Here is a 19,712-nt window from a genome sequence, read left to right as displayed (position 1 = left end):
GGCAGCTGCCCCCAAGCAGTGTGAAAGGCCCGGAGCAGAGGGTGCTCTCGCCCGATGCCGCCAGGGGATTTCGGGTGGGGGGGGCACAGCCCGTGGTGGGAGTGGGTCACAAACCACCAACTGCCCCACGCCCTCACAGCTTCTCACAGCCCCACGCTGCCTCACGTCCTTCTGCTGGCTGCTTTTTTGCTCCGAGACTGATGATCTCTTTTATGAGGAGGTCCCCTAACTCCTGGCCCCAGGTTGGTCCAGTCCCTCCTGGACCCAAACACATACTAACTACCCTCTGTCTCCCAGAAGATGCCTTAACGGGCACTCAAGGAAGGTTGGGAATGGCAGGGCCTCCACCCCTTCTTCGAGCACATTGACAACAACGCTGGGAGTGATTCCCATCTCTGCCATATAAGTATATCCCTTGGACTTGTCCCTCTAAGAAAAGCTGGGGTGATGCAGATCTAGAAGATCTATGCATTTTTTGGCAGAAAAAAATTACCCTGTACACCTTTGTCCAGTCTACCATACCTGAAATTTAAGGTCCAAGCCAAAGATTGCACTCAAAGCTCTCCCATGGCTTTATTCCATTGGGTTATTTGGTCAGTTCAGCTCAGGTTGTGCTTAGGTGCTTCTGGGAAAAATAAAAGAAAATAAATGATGAGGCAATAACTGCCTTTTTTTAACGTCAACTGTCCAACCTGAATGAACAGAGGACATTAGACTTACCATGTAGGAAACCTATGGTAATACAGAGATTGATAGTTACGCTGTATCAACATGTGGTGCTTTCACCTCCAAGTCCTTAGCCTTCCTCAAGGTTAGTTTCACCTTGCTGGGACCCAAGTATTGTTTATTTCTGAGGCTTCTTATGGCCATGAATATAGAGTTTGCTTGTTCTGGCTTTTGCATTCTTAAATATTTGTTTTTCTTCTGTTCCTCAGGCCACAACCAGCCTCCTTATGTAATGGCATGCGTTATATAAACTCCATTCTTCAAGGAACAGTCATTAACCTAGTACTGGGTATTGAAAATACCAAAATACTGTCACACAATTAAAATCACTAAGTAGTGTCCTCAAATTAGAGCACAGATTGTATTGCAGTTTTTTTTTCTTTTCTTTTTTTTTTTTTAATTAAACCACACACATGAAACTTTTGATAACCCAGGCACTTCATACAAACAGCAGCAAGGCTGGGAAGGCCTCCCTCACTGCCATCCTGCTCAGCCTGTAGGGGTTCACTCCTCTGCAGCCCTTTGCCCTGGGTTGCTTTCACTACTTATTGAGCTACAAGGTGGTTTCTACCACCTATGTGAGAAAGTAAAGCAGAGATAATACAGCTAGGTGCTCTGCTATCTGTAGAAGAGATATATTTTTAAAATAACAACCAAGAAAAATCACTAGAGAGAACAGACAGTTTGTGTGACCCGAGTTTTGCCTAGCCATCAGCCATTGTGCCCAATGTCCCAGTCATCCCCACAAACTAGACTGGGTCAGTTCTTAGCCTTGAGGCATCGTAAAAAGATTTTGTCTGTGGCACAGGTCTAATCTGGGTTTCTCGCTATAGTGCTTGAGGAGCTATGTATGTTCCTTGTTGTCTATTTGAAGCAAAAATTCTGGTTGATGGGTATTCCCAATGTCACTGTTCTGATAATTTTGTTCTGTGCACACTGCAGTTCTGTTTGGACCTTTACCTGTCATCTTCAGCTGTGGGGGGACAGTCAACACATTTTAGCCTAGTGTTGTTGATTTACTGGGTAGCACAAGAGTCCTTCCTTGCACCCACTGGCACTTCCCGGAGTCCAGGATTCACTAAATGTGACAGGTTCACAGGGCTGAAAATGTGGTCAGTAGTCATGAAATTATCCCAGTCTTTATTAAATCCAGTCACCATGCAGATCATTTGAGTCAAAGACCTCCTATGGCACTGAATTATATCAGAAATTCCTTCTCCACTCTTCACTTCATTAGTTGGCAGGAATACCAAACGACATATGTCATTCTGCAGCCAGGAACATCTTGCACTTGCTTACTGCAGCATATCAGTCAACCAAATTTCCCCTTGCTGGACATGTTCAACATGTCCAGACTTAGTCAGGCCCTGTAAAGCCTTGGCCCATGTGCCCACTCCATTACATCTAGGTTTGCCCCCTAACTCTGGTATGAACTCTGCATGAGTTTTTCTAGACTCACCTCTTCACAGCAGCCTGATTTTCCTAAATCAGGATTCACACAGCCTTTGATTCCCATTCAGCTTCAAGCCTCATGCTGTACTGTCTCCACTATCCGTCCTCATGCAGACAAGTCCATAAGACTTGTCCATGAGATTGCAGCAAAGTCTGACCTCTCAAATAACCACTGCCTTTTCTGTTGTTTCAGGTCAATCCTGCTGCACAGCCTGTTGCAGTCAGCCAGCCTTCGTCAGCTCTCAGCACTTGAGGGTTTAAAGTAAATGCACCTTTCCCTCCTTATTAAACATCTTTAAAACCCCAGCAATTCTGGCTGAGATGATGCTTGTGTGGGATACAGCATCAGATTTTGTGCCCTGAAAGTATTCAGCCACGGGGAGGAACGCTATCACAAGTCATAATCACAGGAGCTTAACTCCATCCACTTTCCTTTTGAAGGGAGCACAGTCCTAAGCTGGCATGCTGTGATGCTCACACAAGACAAATCACAGAAGAGCCCAACAGGACAAATTGAGTCAGCCCTTCTCTTCTTTTTCCTTTTATTTTTTTCTTCTGCTTAAGAACCCACTCAGATGTCCTACCCTCCATAAACTCTGCTCTGACTGTCCCTCATTCCACTCTTCTCTTCACAGCTGCTGTGCTGGTACAAGCACTTGTGTTTGTCTTCATTGATGTCTTCTTCTAAGTTCCTACATGTATGAGGAATAAGAGTTGAGGCTGGATATTCTGCCTGGCAACAAATTCATTAGGCTGCCCCATTGGGGAAATCTAGCTAGGATCATTGATCTTTGCACAGTTAGATCCAGCAAATATTGAAACTTAGGGAAGATGTCTCATCACATGCAGGCTGATCACACTATCTGCTTTACTTTGTGCACTGAGCCTCCCAGGAAAGTGAGGGAAGCCAGCGAGTGGAGAGGTTCAGAGACACTAGCAGTACTGATCTGAGAAAAGGCATTGCTCTTTAATCAACAATTTTTATTTATATAAATCTATTTGAAAGACATTATGCTGATATTTCTGACAAAAAAAAAAAAAAAAGGATGTTCACTGAATGTTATGAAGGTCCTAAGCAAGACAAGAAACACACCAGAGCAAACAGACACACAGAAGTGACTTGCGTGAATGAAAAATAGACTGCAAGCTAGAAATGGACAGGAGTCCACCGCTCTGTGCCTTATGGATATGATCTGCAAATGGCTGAGAAGTGAGACATGGAAACTTCAAGAAGCTCTTGGCAAAGGGATCTGTCCATAGAGACAATAACGTCAGCTTTGTGGCAGCAAAAGAGAGCAAAATCTTGTAAACACACTTCAGTAGAAACTATTCTTCAATCAATATGACCTTTCATAGAAAGTCAACAAAGTGAGAGAAGTACTGACAAAACATGGTCACTACATTTAGAACGGGTGAAAAGAAAGGCAGGAGGGTGAATCTGCATTTTAAAACCACCTTTGCTGGGGTCATGGAAACTAAGAAAACAGCCTAGGTTTATTTTAATAGCTCTCCTTTAAAAGCTATCCTTTACAGCACAAACCTTCCTTCACAACCAAATTCTGAATAATTTCATCCTTTGTTCACAAGGTGTTAACCCTTCATTGCTTTCCACAGTTAAACAAGAATGCCAACTACAGTACATGGAAAACAAACGGACAATCTTTCAGCACTGATAATCATTTCAGCACCGATATTCACCAACGGGAGTGTCAACATATCTACAAGGCAGGGAAAAGCACACAGTTATCACAAATATGGTGAACTGAGAGCTCTGAAATTGGCTCAGTATGAACATTTTGACAGACTGGAGAGTAGGTTTAGCAAATACATATACTGAACCATGGACACCTCTGTACATAACAGCTTAACCACCCCAGTTACATCGCAACAAATAGTCCATAAAAGAATGCTAAAAGGCTGCATCTTAGACAACTAATGAGTTGCTCATATTTTTAAAACTTTCGAATATCATTTCACACCACAACCTGTGACTGTTTGTCAGGTTTGTGGAATGGCACTCCACTCTTAAATGAAAAATGTATTAGTTCTTCATTTCCCTTAGTTTGAAATTTACCTTGAAAATTATTTCTAGCACAGGAAATAACTTCAACCTTGATTACTTGTGCTTGGTCAAGGTTTGTTTTACACATACATACATATGTATATATAAAAAACACTAGAACCTCACAAAATTATTGTAGGAATTGAGCATCATTGTGGATTTCAATGCAAATGAAACATACAATGAAAAAATATGCAAATAATGCAAAAAAAATTTCCCCCCACTCTATAAATTAAATGTATCAGAATAATAGTTTCAGCTGGGGAATAAGTTTTGCACATGGAAATTTAAAACACTTAACTGGACTGTGGACCGGTCTGTATATTCACTTGTCTATCCAGGTAGCTCTTATCGAAACATCCTTCCACACACTGGTAAGCAAGCAAAATTCAGGCATTTGAAAGCACTGCAGCCTACTGCCTGAGACAAAAATCAGCTTCCAGTGCCGATTTTCCTCGTGAACAGAATATTTATAAAAGAAAGAACAATTATTTAACAACCAGTATATCATATCATGTTTGGTCATGTTAGATCAAAGACTCTCTTTTCAGTTTGAAGTCAAATGGATGAAGAGATGCAGAGTGAACTGATGAAGTTCTACTAATTAAGTAAGTAATACTTAACACTACAACAAGAAGAACCCTCTGCCAGACTACCATGCACGTGAAAAATATCATCTTCCTATAATAAAAAGGATATTTCTGCAAGTCTTCACATGTATATACAGAATGGGTTAAAAATATATGCTGACACATCACAGCCTGTTTGGGTTGACTTTTTTTTCTGTACAGTACCAAAGAGCTCTGTACAGGAAGAAGAAAGCTGGAAGCAGAAAACATTTCCAAACACTCTCTGTTTCCCCTTGCCACACTGTAAAGATTTCAGCTACTGATGCCATATAGGAAAGGAGAACTCTGCTCAAAATACTCAGCACCATACTTGCTTGAAATATCTTTTTAGAGAGATCAACTCCAGCAGTTCAGTCCTTACAGAATCATCTTTTTCCTTCGGCTGTAAATATCCCATGGTAACAAGCTATGATATCATAGACAAATGAACAGAAGAGGAAACTGAATCCAATGCTTCAAAGAGTCTCCAGAAACAAAACAGAACAGGACAAGGAAAACAGAAAACACATACCCTGCATATCTTAACTGCTGCTTGAACTCCCCATCCCCTAATTGTTCTGATCTACTCATTCATTCTCCACAAAAGTTTTGCTTAAGCTATTTTTCAGACAAGGATAGCAGCGTGGGTATTTCAGGGATATTAAACATTCCCAGGCTCCAAGTATGATGCAATGACCCATTTGGACACCAGCCAAGACACAGGTCAAGCTGGCAAAGGTTTCGGTTTTCCCACAAGGCAGTTGAAACCACAGCCAATTCCAGACTCCAGGAGCAGAGACAACTACAGGATTTCTTCCATGGCCCATTTCAGACTCCAGGATTTACACAGCAACTGCAAAGAAATATTTACAGACAAGGACTTGCAGTCTTCAGGAATGGAACAGAAATCTCCTTTCATATATGCGTTCATAGGAAAAGGTTAAATAGTATTGCCACATGACTCAAAGTATATGCATTCAAAGTTGTCTGCATAGATGGATAACATTGGCCTCAACTCAGAGAAAGCACTGTCAGAAGAGAAATTAAAGAGAAATTAAGTGATTCAGTTGAATTGTTAGAGGTCTATAACAGAGAGGGGCAGAGAGGCGGAAGTCCAAATTCCATTTTCTGCTATTTTACTTTCAGCATGACCTTTAAAACATTCTCCCCGTATATCAAAGGATTAAAGAGTACAGCAACCTCATCTGCTTCAAAACCTTTACAGGTTCCCTTAACAAAAAACACAAAGGCAAAACAGTATGTTAAAAGTTAAGTAGCAACACTTTACCATACACATTTTGAATGTCTGATAGTTTCCCTTGTTTTCACTTTTGACTTGATGCTTTTATCACTTGAACACAAAAAAGCCTGAACTTTTGCTCTGGTTATACAGATACTCAGTTTCTGGATTTTGAGCTGTGACAATCATGGGTTTAATATTCCTATATGTGAGAATACTTCCATCCAAAAAGACATTTCAATTAAAAGAAAGCATTAAACAATTTCTATCAACAATAGATGCAGATATTTCTACCCACCTTTCTTACAGAAGATGTATACATGACTGGGCCCTGACCCGACGGCCTTAGTTTACAGCCTCACAGGTAGTCACAGGTTTTTTGTTGTTTTGTTTTAAATCTCACAAAAGTTAATACAAAAGGAGTCAAGACACAGAAAGGTTTGCTGGCAAAGCCCTAAGTTATGTAGGGAAAGTAATCCACTTTAGTTCAACATAGGATCAAAAACATTATGAGCTGCCCAAATATGCAGTCTTCTGAATAGAAGCTAGAATCCAGGTCTTGTGATTCCTATTACGATCCTCTTGTTATCAAGATCCTCTCTAGACAATTTGGATGAATGAGCATTGCACTGCTCCTTCAGGTACTTTGTGTTTTACCTCATAGAGCACAGGCACAATTACTTAAATTCTATTCTGAAAACAAAGACAAAACTACAGATTTTTCACTTTTATTGGATGCTTCCAATTTTAAATCTAATAATATACAGATATTCATTTTCATTGTTCCACTCATATCTTTACACAGTCCAGCCATTCCATCTGTTACATTAAGAAAAAAAAAAAAAAACACAACTGAAATAAAATAAATTTGTAAGCTGGAAAAATACATTATAAACATATTCAAGAAACATTCTCTTTATAATTAAAAACCTACTTGCAACAATTAAAGTAGGATTTAAAGAAAATCTTGATTTTTATTTTTAAATAGGTGGCCTTTCTCTATACTTTTAATCATTTACTATGTACAATTTAACCAGTATTTCTGCCTGCCTGTGGCAGAATACCTGAAACAAAGAAAAAATCCCACTGAAAAGTAAAATCATTAACAAAAAAAAAGCTCAGCATTCATTTTCCAGGAAAATACAGTATAATCAGAACTTTAAACACATGCTTCTCTCATCTGTATTAAGGCCTAAGAGACAGATGTGCTTTAATAAAAGCAGACAGTATGAAGAAAAGTCCTTCCGCTTTTCTCTTCAAATTCCTGTAACAGCTCATCTATTTCATTTTCCATGTCTTCTGTGTGCTGTATCTAAAAGAGAAAAAACTCTTAAATAACTGGGCTCTAAGGATACAATGTAGTTTAGTAGTATGGTAATGATTCCATGTTTTTGGCTTACTGTGAAATCTAAGCCAGCAGGCTGTACCAAATTATGCTGCACCAGGGGCTTTACTGACAGTTTCCCAGCATTCCCAAATCTACATATATTTTGCATCACGTTCATCTGCATATCCCTCCTTCTCCAACCCACTGAACTGGCACTTAACCAAACTAATGCTTTTGTTGAGTAGGCAACATCCATCCTGACTAGAATAGCTTCAGAATAGCTACAAGCACACTGAACAGATGGCTAAAATTTCAAGTCTCTCAAAACCTCCTAAAATTTTTGGATCTGTAAAGGATGCATGTGTTTAAGACCAAACTAGATCAGACAGGCTGGGGAAGTGGGGGTGGGGGGAAGGGGGTCTATTGTCACACTGGAATAGGTGAGCTCATCAGCCTGTATACTGCAAAAGGACAAAGATGCTTTCCTTGCTCTCATTACAGTTATGTCAAGTATTTCAAGTGCAGTTTATGTGAGACCCAGTTTCAAGGGCTAGCGGTAAGAACACTGATGGCGGAGCACAGAAGGCACAAGTTTTTTTCCACACCCTACACACAACAGGGTGGTACTATGAAGTACACCTACACAGGATGCTTTCCAAACATATTGTTTCAAAAAGCAAATCTGATGTTTACATCATGCATATTAAAAATGCTTTTGAAATGGATATTTTTGCCATGCACAAATGTTTTGAATATAGGTTCAACACGTGCAATGGCTACGTTCAGTACTTTGCAATACTGCATTCCACGACAGCTAACAGTCCCTTGGTTTTGAACACGTACTCTATCCACTTTGGAAATCATGAACTCAGTCACAATTCATCTGTTCAGGCACAGTAACTCCAAAGACAACCACTAGGAAAGAAGTTTGAAACTGAAGTCTCTTAACATGGATTTTACTTGGGGGCAGCTTCACAGAGGTTAAACAGCTTTTGCTATATGCAGTGTCTTCAAGAAGTATTGCATAAATCCCAAATCCCTTGCAGTCAGCTGAGTCCAAGGTGTCCATAGGTAATGAAACCTCTCTACTTACACACTGGCAGAGCTCACAGATAAGGAAAGCACCCAGGGTGGCCTCCTCATGATTATCCTGAATGTCCACATTGATTACATGTACTGGCTGACATGTCTCCTGCTCTCTGGAATTTAAATCTAGTTGGAAACAAAACACAGAACAGCAACACTTTTTGTGGAATGGTATCAGGTTTTACACAGAGTATTCATAAAGCTTTTTTAATATGCAGAAATAGTCCACTTTTGCCCTCTTCAAACTTGTTTTCAGAATTTGGTTCATTTATTGCTTTCCTAAACAATAGTCCCTCGTTTCAAAAGAGAGGAGGATAGTTTTTGGAAACAAATGAATTCAGTGTTGGAGAAGAGTTCTGATAGTTTATGAGCCTTGGTTTAAAAAAAAAGTTACTGCCCACTTTACTCCAACAGCCTTTGAAGACTAAGGTCAAGATTTTCAAGAGTCAGGAATGATTTTGGACTTCCAAACCTGAAAAGTTTTAGGTGCATAGTTTTTAAAAAGCACTGTGCATCCACAGTCTGAAACTTAAATTGCAAGGTGAATTCCTACAAATTAAGCACTGATAGTCACATGTGAAAATCCAGTTTTAATGTTCTACTTATTAATGAAGGGTGAAGGGGAGAAAAAAATAAAACATCCTTTTCCCACTAATCCACCTATGTATTATTGTTATGCCTATGTAATAGGTAACATAACCTATTACATTGTTCAAGACATGCGGTGATTTTTTTCCTACCCCCATTTTGCAACTTCAGCTTGGCAAAACTTGCCAAGGACTCCATTTTAAAATTTCATCTTTCACATCAAGCTCCATTTGGTAGCACTTAAGCTTTCTTCCTTTCGTTGGTCATTCATGAAGAGCATTACCACGAAGTGAGAGAGAGGCACGACTGGACAACCAGTGAGTGGTTGCTCTTCGCATGCTATTCTCATAAGTTAGAACTCTCTGAAATCACAAGGGTGAAAGCTGCTTTCTAGGCAAGTTATGTTCAATTTACTGAAGATTTATTCAATGCTCAGGGCAGTTACTCTCACAGAACTCAATACATTTCAACCAGTTCCCTTAAATATTCAGAACACTAACTGTTCAGCTTTCAGGAACCCAGATGAACACTGTTCTATGTTGCTTGAGACAGGACCACTGAGGACTGAAAAGGCAGGAAAGATTTTAGATAACGTATGAGATACTAATTCAGTTGGCTGCTCTTTGAACATAAAGGAAATGCCCTAAACCTCAAGGGAGTCTGTATCCAGCATTTCTAGCAGGAGACTGGATTCTAGCCCAGGAGCTGATGGAGTCATTACTGAAAGCCCACGACTTTTGGGGGGTTCACATCAGCTTCCTGCATTATTTGTATTCATGCAGAACACCCAATATACAACTTAAGATTCTTTTGGCATCTCTCACTGACTCAGTTAAAGACAAAACTGCAGCATGTTTGCAGAGTGTTAACCAAGCTCAAGAACAGTTTCTTCATCTGTACAGGAATTTTTTACTGTGGGTAAACTGTTTGGCAGGTCACATCAAGTCTTCCTCAGAGAGCTAAATCAGAGCAAAAATTGAAAGTAGTCGAGTGGTTGAAAGCAAGGAGTAAGGACAGCCCTCTTGACTGAACAGCTATCAGCAGGGATCAAGAGATAGAGAGCAGCGTTATTTCAGGTAAACTTTATGAACACTTTTTTTTTTTTTTTTATTAGGATAGCATTTGGTCCACTATAGAGAATTTCATGACCTAGAGGGAGGCAAGGAAGACAGCAAAGCTCACTGAGGAAAGCCTGACTTGGCTGGCATCAGCACTCTACAGCACCACAGCCTTCAAGAAAATGAACTAGTTACCACATCTACTGGTTTGTAGATGTTTCACTTTGAATACAGTTAACTCAAAGGCTAGAATGCTGCCTGCGGTGGCAATCCCCAAGCTGCCTGTTTGGTGGTGTGGTTTTGAAGTATTTGGAAGAAGAAGCAACAGTCATTTTCCAAAGCTGTGAAAAACCCAGGCCACATCTCCGACATACCATGGTATGTCAATATACTGTGCAAGAGCACAAACGCAGAGAAATTGTGTCTAAAAGACCAGAAAAGCATGCTCTGTGTACATGTACATTCTGCATAGGGAGGACAGCTAGGACATTGTTTCTCCATCAACCCAGAGTGAAAAAGTACCATCACATACAACTTACTAGTTTTCTAGATCCATGAGAATTTTCAGACCAAATGAGTACGTCAGTTTCTCCAAACGCTTGTTATTTCCTGATGCCAGCCCTTAAAATTGCTATACCTACATATTTTGGGTAATTGCCAACCCTGGCCTCTTTCAGAAATCAGTATTCAGCCATCACTTCTCTGGTACATAAAACCAGGTCAATGGACTGTGACCTCTTCCACCAGCTGTTGCTCCAGCAACAGGAGTCAGAGCAGACAGAGATGACTGCAGGTTTGTGAAGGACTTGGGAAGGTTTAAAAAAAAAAAAAAAAAAGGCACTTGAAGTTAACTTGATTTACTCATTTCAAGGTCCTTACCTTCTACTACTTGATCATAGACTCTTTCTTCACATGTTAGGATCAAATCAAAAATATCTTTGCAGTTCTGGAATCTTTCTGGTCGTGGCTTGATTCTCTTATTTCTGTCCAACATGTGTAAAATCCCATTCTGTGTATATCTGAAGTTGCTTGAGTTAAGTATCTTTACTTAAAAAAAAAGTCATTTTTGAGCAAATAATCAGTATAAATCAAATTATATCTTTAACTTGAAAATTTATTAGGACAAAAAGCTAAAATTAGATTTTTTTCCTCATTTACAAATACAAAGGTTAATGACCACTAAACAAATCCCTAAGTTGGCAGCATGACCCCAGTCAGGATAATTCATGCAGCTTCTGGAATTCAGAGAACTGTCATTGTCATCAATACAATGCCAGAGACAGCTTTGAAAGGCTCTTAAAAGATCAGATTTCTTCAGAAAAAGCTTTTTAGGTAACTATTTTTACATCCATACTGCTTAGAACATACAGACTTAGTTGTTTGCATGAACAGAACGTCTTACAGTCACATAAATCACTGTCCTTCATTCCAAGAGTCTCTATCTTGCAAGTCAATTACACAGTGCTTCTAGTGTCAACTGCAAATCTGCATGAAGTCCTACTCATGCCTCAGGTGTCCACAACAGAACTTTCGAAAAAAATTAACACACCCTCAGGAGCATCATCCCTTTAAAAATATTCCCAGGTATAAATGGGGAAGACAAATATTGATTTTTGCCTATTAAAAACTTCAGTCACTGTGTGAAAGGCATCTGCTATGGTGCTTGGCAGCTATATTTATGGTGTTACTATAACTGTGAGGCCAAGATTTGGCCCACGGTTCATACCATCACTGCCTTCTGGGATACAGAACTTCATTAAGAGCATTTCAGGGTTGACTGTCACTTAAACTTGTTCTTAACTGAAGCCAAGCTCGCTCTGAAGGCAAAATTTTAGGGCTAGCTTAGCTACACAAGAAAGGTTTTAATCAAGGAAAGCCTGGAAACTGATGCATCTCCTTTGCTTAGAAACAGCAGATATTTTTATACATCCAGTTATGTATTTTCCAATTAAAATAGCAGTAAGGATAATAGTCTACAGTTTCTGGGGATAACAGAAGGATTCTGACCAAAAAAACGCCATCATTGGTAGCAAGTATGTATGAGATCTTATTTGCTTACTTCTTTTTAAAGGGTCATACATCTGGCAGGTATCTAATTCCTTTCAGCAGTGAACTGTCCTAATCTTTTGCAATAAAAGACTCTCAACTTCCTGTCTAACTTATTGCAGGTACCCTCTGGTTTCTCAAATTCTACTGCCCGAGACAGTCAGATCTACATCAGCTAGTCTACGTGTTCCATGGTGTTCTTAAATAGTTTAAGTCAACAGTTTCCAGAGCTTTTAATTCTCCAAAGTTTTTAAGCTGTATTAAAAACGAAGCCCATCTTTCTACCCATATAAGAGCCTGCTTAACATGGAAAAAAACATTCAAGTCTTATTTATCTCTTTACAAGATTCCATTCCAACTAGAACTAAAAAAGTTTCTATTGGGAATTATTTTGGTTATCACAAATATATGCCATCAACCCTCTATCAATTGGTTTTTACTGTGTTTCTTTTCTTCAGGTCACTCCCAAGCTTTTAACTACCTTCCTTTCTCAAAAAGGCATCCCTCTCTGTAATTAAAGAATTGCCTCTATAGTCCAATGTCATCTCATAGGCATCCCAAAAGCTTTCCTTGGATTTGTCAGACTCGAAAGAATCCACTGACTGTCCTTCAATGTAACTATTTCAAACCCCTAGTTATGTGCAAAGCAGACACCATTCCTCAGTCATTTTCAAAGTACTTCTAAATGCTTAGCTGCTTTGCCTTGTTCAGAGTTTGAAGGTGAACCCTTTCTGGATCAGCTTCTCTATATAGACTCAATCTCTTTATCACGCAGTTGGGGGGGGAAGATAGGGGGACAAAAGCCAACTTGTGCAATTTCCGGGGTTTTTCCGTTTTTGTTTTTTCATTTCTAGGATAAAATATATCGCTGGCATCTGCCCCCTAGCCTTCCTGATCGAACATGGAGATGGAAAGTTACATGTATTCAAGAAACTCACACAGTCAAGCTTTATTTCTTCTGTCCACTTACAGTTTTTTTTCCCCCAAGGGTCCATCTTGCTATAGAAGGAGACTGAAATAAGTAGTTAAGATTTATGCCCCCACTTTCACATTTGGCTGTCTTAAGTCTCTTTCACCTGGAAAACCAGTCCAGCATCCTTTTAGCAAGCAGGGGAAGTGATCTGTGCATGATTGTTTTCAACATGTACTCATAACACAACTTTTTCTTCATGAGCTCAGGTGAACTCAAAAATACTACATGTTATTAATGACTTCCACTATTCTGCCAGATGTTAAATCATTCAAGTCAGACTTTGTTCTCCTTCCAATAGATTTCTATTCCATGCTTCCTATTTTATGTATCCCTGCCCTCACTTTTCAAAGTCACTTCTTCACAAGGTCACCACAAAATTTCCACCTGGCTTTTAATGTCAATATGTTATCTGGTCACTGTAGCCTTCTTACCACTACTGTGCTCAAAAAGTCAACAAATCATTCATATATTTACCTAAGAGGCCTTTATCCTTTGCAAATTATTGGTATAGTAAATCCATTATATCTTAGTGAGCCTGATTCAGACATCACTTTTACTGGAATAACTATGCTAAACAGGTCACAATATTATGAAATTGATGTGTGACAAATCAAGACTATAAAGACTTTACAAAAAAAAAAAAAGATGTTGTGGCTATTGCAAAGGGTTAATTGCATTGCAGCAACATTGTTGATCATTCTTATGGAAATAGACATACCTAGCTAACACCACAGTTACTGACTATGGGCTTTCTACATTTACTTAAGAATACCCCATGATAATGTATTGATGAAGATAAATATATATACATGGATATATATTTATATGGATTATCTATACATATGTGTGTGGATATATATATTATGGGTGTATATATATTTTTTCTAACTTAACTCCCTAAACCTTTCACAGCTCCTGCCACACACAAACAAAATACAAAGCCTAACAATCTGTTAAAATAAAATTTAAAATTCCTCTGTCACAGACATCCTAAGTGCCTTTTCCCAAACAATGGATTGGCGTCTACCCAATAAAAAAGGCCAACCACCCTTCACCTCTCTAATCAGTTTATCAGTAATTTGTTCACTCACACAACCCAAACTATAGTTTTGGCCATTAGCACTATTGGAAAGATGCATATAGCCAAGACAGTACTGTCTCCTCTTCCCCTGCTTTCCAAGTGAAGGTCTCACACAGAGATTAGCCTATTTTTGTTTAGAAATTTAGACAACTGACAAAGCAAGCAAAAGCAGATTCTACCAGACACCTGAACATCAGCACATAACTCTGAAGCATTCTCTCTTTTGCCTCTCTCACATTTAGTGTTTGCTTTTGTAGATGTCCTTTCATGTCAGTGTATACTTTCAGTTGGGCATTTCAAACCTTAAAACTTGAGGCCAATGTAAGCTGACAAAGGGATGGAGACGGGAAACAAGTCCTTCAGTACAACAACAACAAAGACATTGGCAATGATCCACCTAATCCTCTATTTAAAAAAAAAAAAAAAAAAGCAGCCTTTTTCTGGCCAGTTTAAGAGTTCTAAAATATCAATACTTGTGAATTTTTCAAGTCCTCGCCAAACATCTCTACGCATAAAAATTTCCATTAAAGATACTAGATAAAATATTCTCCCCCCAAAACATTAGTATTATTCAGAAAAACATTTGGAAAATTGAAAATCTATTTGCTATTTTTCCCAACTTCCTCTGTTGCATTGTCCTTCAAGTAATAGTTTGATAGGCACACTTCTCATAAACAGGAATAGATCTTGGCAATAGCTGTGAATAGGAGATTTGGCTAAGGTGAAACTGGCATATAGGAAAACATCCATAAAACAATGCAGATAATCCTGAGAAGTGTTTTCTTGTTTGTTTTTAATATATTCTCATAATTATCTTCATATACAGATTGTTATTAGCGTAATTCCTTTGCTTTCATTTCCCCAAACCTGCAATCTTTACACTGGATTTCATAAAACCTATATCGAGGCTAAAAGTAAATTTCCCTGTCCCACTATACTATTTTTCAATCTCATATACATAATTCCTACATTTAAAGTTGCCCTCAAAAATGTCCAACTTCATGTTTTGCTGATAGCATTTCTTCTGCAGTTGAACAGGGTGACCAAGTTCCTGGTGGTTACCTTAACGTGAAATGTAATAAAATTTCTATTGTTGTTTTTGCTAAGAATTGGATCCTTACAGATCTGAAACAGATATTTCTGGATATAATTTCATGAGAGCTTTTGGTAGAAATCCACTAAAAAAACATCCCCCCCTCAAATTGTATGTAGCTTTTTCAATAGCAGAGTCAGCCCCTTAATATCATATTATCATCACCTCTGTCAGAGGTGAACTAGGTAAAACAGATTTAAAAAGAAGCAATGGGCAGAGTTAGAATAATAACAACAAATCTCACCAATGACTGGTGTTATTCCATTCAGGTACTATGAAACATCACAGAAAGGCAAGGAAAAAAGCCTTAGGCACAGCTTCTTGCATTTTTCCATTCCCTCATAATTAAATTTTCCTGGGTTTGGACTACAGTTTTGAAGCTGTTAAAGTTGTATTGAATAGACTCATATAGTTATATAAAAATCACTCATGATGTAAAATACATTTTTTTTTAAAGAGACTCTAACGTTAGAGCTGTCTCTCCATCTATGTATGCAGCACAGTATACTCGTTCCTCCATTAAGCCATCTTTGAGAACAGGAGTTATTCCAAGTTTTATTTCAGAGGCTAATTTTCAAAGGAGCTAAAAATGATCTCAAGAATAACTTGTAAATTCTGTCTATGAAGACTTTAAGGGAGTCTAGACATTCTGTTCTTTACACCAAACAGCAGAATGTAGCTAGTAAAGTGACACCAAGTTTCTCTGCAGGGATAGACAGTACTCTTTCGTATATCCTGGTAAGACATGGCACATTCCCTGAAGAACTACATACTGAGATTAATTCCCACCACATATCAATGTTAAAGTGGACTCCTAGCACCTGAAAGAGTGTTAAATCATCTGCATTAAAATAATAAAGGCATCAGATTTCACTTTCCATCAACATGAATTGGCTTTCCTCCCCCCCCCCCAATAAACATAAATCTCTCTCTACGCGTCACACCTAATCCAACCTTACACCTTCTAGCACTTCCAGACATTTACATTTTACATGAAATGCTCTTCCCAGGTAGAACCACAAGGGGACAGCAAGAGGAAAAAAAGCTCAGAAACAAAAGACAAGACAACAGTAATAGTACTGGCTGCAACTCAAGCATTTTTTTTTTTTTTTTTTTTATCACCAAACAAGCATATATAAAGTTATGTAAAAAAAAGTTTTATTTGCATTAAATGATAACAGATATTCTGGTTAAGGAACAAAGCATATAGCAAGATACAGGGTACAGAAAGCAACCAGACTGCACAGAAAGTATCAAGGGTTCTGTTTAGATAACCTGTACCTAGGGCTGACCGGCGGGGGGGGGGGGGGGGGGGGGGGGATTGATTAGAGGAAAATCCCAGGAAGTTTTGATAAATCCCAGGATCAGACAGTTAAAGAGTGAAAGAGGTACACTGCACAACAGTAAACACATTCAATATCTGCCAGAGTACAAGATCACTGCTTCTTTTCTCAGAGCAGTAAGAATGAAGAATGTTTATAACTTCACTAGGAACAAATCTAGTTAATTCTTTTTTTCTAGTGCTTATGATGATAGGGCCTTTCCCTAAGATCTCCATTTTGAGAAACAATACCAAGACTGCAATATTCTGAATAAGAGACTGAGGAGAAGACAATAGGACAGAGTAAATAAGAGATGGACATAAAGAAACAGCAGAAGAAATTACTACCTTGCCAGGTTAAGTTGTTTCCCCCTAAATTATTGTTTTGTAGAGCTCACTGTCCAACTGGAATCAGAATGATCTATTAATTCAGCAGGGAGATTTCAACAGCATTTCAACCTCAGAGCTTATTGTTCAGAGATGGATAGACAGGAATAATGATCATCGTAGGCCACTTAAGTTGCATATTTTGAGGAATTTGTGTTTCAAAACTCTGCAAAACATCACTTGTAAGTGATCATCAACATTCTTACATCATCATGTAAGCAATGCCAGTAGCAAAAACTAAATTTCATGGCTACTCTTTACACTAGTTTGTTTCAGCAGATAATGCTGTTTTAAGACAAAGGCTTCTGTGTTTTCATTTCTTACCACTGTTGCTTACGGGCCTGCATTTTAGTGGTGACAAGCACTACATGTAGACAATTTACTTTTAAAAGTATTTTCCAAATATTAAGAGGAAATTTGGATGGAAATTAATCATGTAGAAGACTAAGTAAACATCCATATCTAAGGTCATCCAAGTAGAAAGTCTTCCTTGACAGCCAATGAAAAACAATTTGGCACATCTGTAGCATGGTTACTCTGTTCTAATTGTCCCACCCTTTTACTCCCCCCTATCCCCCAATGAAAAAAAAACAACCTCTAAAGTATTCCTTTCTCTCCTCCAGACATCTGACCAGGTCACATCAAGGTATCTAGTTTGAAGGTGACTAGAGTTAGATGAGAGGAATGCTACCCTGTACGATTTACATACCAACACACTGACCTATTTTAGTTAAGATCTTGTATGGATAAAAGAAAAATGGTCTCTTACTGACCTAAGTATTTGATCTGTTCCGTCTTAATTCCCAGAAGATGAAATTGAAAATAAAATCCAGAAGTGAATTGAGCTGAACGTTTTTAGGTATATTTAATTACATAGCCATCTAAAATATACTGGAGACCAATTTATTAAACATAATTTAAGTTACATTTACTAAAATGTATATACACTTTTTAGGAAACAACATTTTTAAAGTAATGGTTAACACCCAAGGCTTTACATCTTCAAAAGAAAATTCTGACATGCAAATGATTCATGATGGTGCAACCATTATCATACTCACATGAATACTGCAATTCTTTCTTGTGAAAAATAGCAGCAGAGCAGAATACTTCTCAAATACACCAGTCTGAATGGCATTTGCAAGTCTTTTTTCCCCCCATATCATCTTAATCTCCTTATTAGTATGCATATCATAAACAGAAGCTATGTTGTCCCACAGTCTGCTGTACAAAATATCTAAAAACTATAAATGTCCTTAAGGGGACACACACACACACACACCTGCCCAACCATCTTCTACCATCAGAGTCACTTCCTCCTCTTACAGGAAATAAAAAACTAAAAAAGAAAAAGGGTACCAGCATTATGAATTTATGAATTGTACTTTCCAAGCAGCTGTGATCATCACTGCAAGGACTATCTGCATCCACTTCTGGGACATGAATTGCCTTTCATTTGGAATTGAATTTGTGCATTATTACAATTCAGAGTTTGTTCACAAGTCTTTTGTGATATTGTAAAATCTAGAATATGACTTATCGCAAAATACCACAAAGAATACTAACTTGGGTTAAATAACATTTCTGATAATGTTTGTGCCAGGATCAACACTTTGCAGAAGACTGAATGTGAACTCTCATTTCCTTTGCATCAATGTCTTCTGCCATTCTATGCAGACACTGGACAAGCTACACAGGAGTGAGTTTTCAAAATGCTTAGAGGAAGCACGTGATATATAAACCACCCCAGGCGCAGATTCGTTATCAGAGTATTGTTGCACAGTCCACTCAATTTCTATGATCTGGACATTTGGCAGTATTGACAAATGTTTAAGATCAGAGCCATTGAATAAAAATAAGGAAATATCAAGCTTTCACTTCCTCTTCTGCACCTGCAAATGCTAAAAGAATTTGTCTTAGATGAGCACAACTCAGACACTCTAGGTGCAAAGGCAGCAACATTAAGCACTAGAACTATGAAGATTTGATTTACCAGAGAAGAAATAAAACAATATTCTTCACAGCAATATTTTTCAGAATAATCTACAGTTTAAGCTGCTGAATGTACTGCAAGTTTCTAGATGCCTTAGTAAAGGTAGAAGCTATGATTCCACAAGATTCAATTAGACAGCTTAACTTGGAGCTCTAATACGAAGTCATGTTGGTAGCATGAGAATACTAACTTTGCCTAAAGGGAAATAAATCTGATTGAAACATAAACTCTATCATCTTAAAAGATGGCAGACATGACATTAAAACTTCATATAAAAAGTTCAGGCAGAAAGCCCTGCAAGGTAAAAAGCTCTGGCATAAAATTAAGAACGTTAGTCACAGAAGATACAAGCAAAGAACAGGAAGGGGTATCACATATTCGCAAGGTTCCCCCCCCCCCATATGAGGCCACAGAACAATGGAAATGGTTAAAATATTTAACAGATGAGCTGAATACGCATCTTTCTTTAGATCCAAGAGAAATAACATAAGTACCCCAAAAGTCAGGTAGAGAGATTTTAATATTTTGCAAAACACTAGCTGAAGAAATTACAGTGGCTATCCTGAAAGCAGAAACTGTTTTTGAATCAATATAAAAAAAGTTGTGTAAGTATCCCTTAAATTAGCATAGGGGAAGCTTTGTGTCAATCTGAAGTTAGCACTTCTAAGCAA

At 38.3% G+C, this 19,712-nt stretch overlaps 1 protein-coding gene across 1 annotated transcript in view; it reads right to left on the bottom strand.

Moving 5' to 3' along the window:
* Nucleotides 1-6,800: 6,800 nt before the first annotated feature.
* SSU72 (SSU72 homolog, RNA polymerase II CTD phosphatase) overlaps nucleotides 6,801-19,712 on the bottom strand; it is a 30,219-nt gene continuing 17,307 nt past the window's right edge. Inside the window, exons 3-5 of the mRNA XM_068915680.1 lie at nucleotides 11,027-11,166; nucleotides 8,509-8,627; nucleotides 6,801-7,400 (exon numbers count right to left, since the gene is read on the bottom strand). Coding sequence (XP_068771781.1) covers nucleotides 7,299-7,400; nucleotides 8,509-8,627; nucleotides 11,027-11,166 — 361 coding nt within the window. The 3' untranslated portion in view covers nucleotides 6,801-7,298. The remainder of the gene's footprint in view (nucleotides 7,401-8,508; nucleotides 8,628-11,026; nucleotides 11,167-19,712) is intronic.

Source organism: Struthio camelus, chromosome 21, assembly GCF_040807025.1.
Source record: "Struthio camelus isolate bStrCam1 chromosome 21, bStrCam1.hap1, whole genome shotgun sequence".
Taxonomy (NCBI): Eukaryota; Metazoa; Chordata; class Aves; order Struthioniformes; family Struthionidae; genus Struthio; species Struthio camelus.
The sequence above is the reverse complement of the archived record's forward strand: the minus strand, read 5'-3'. Positions and strand labels throughout refer to the sequence as shown.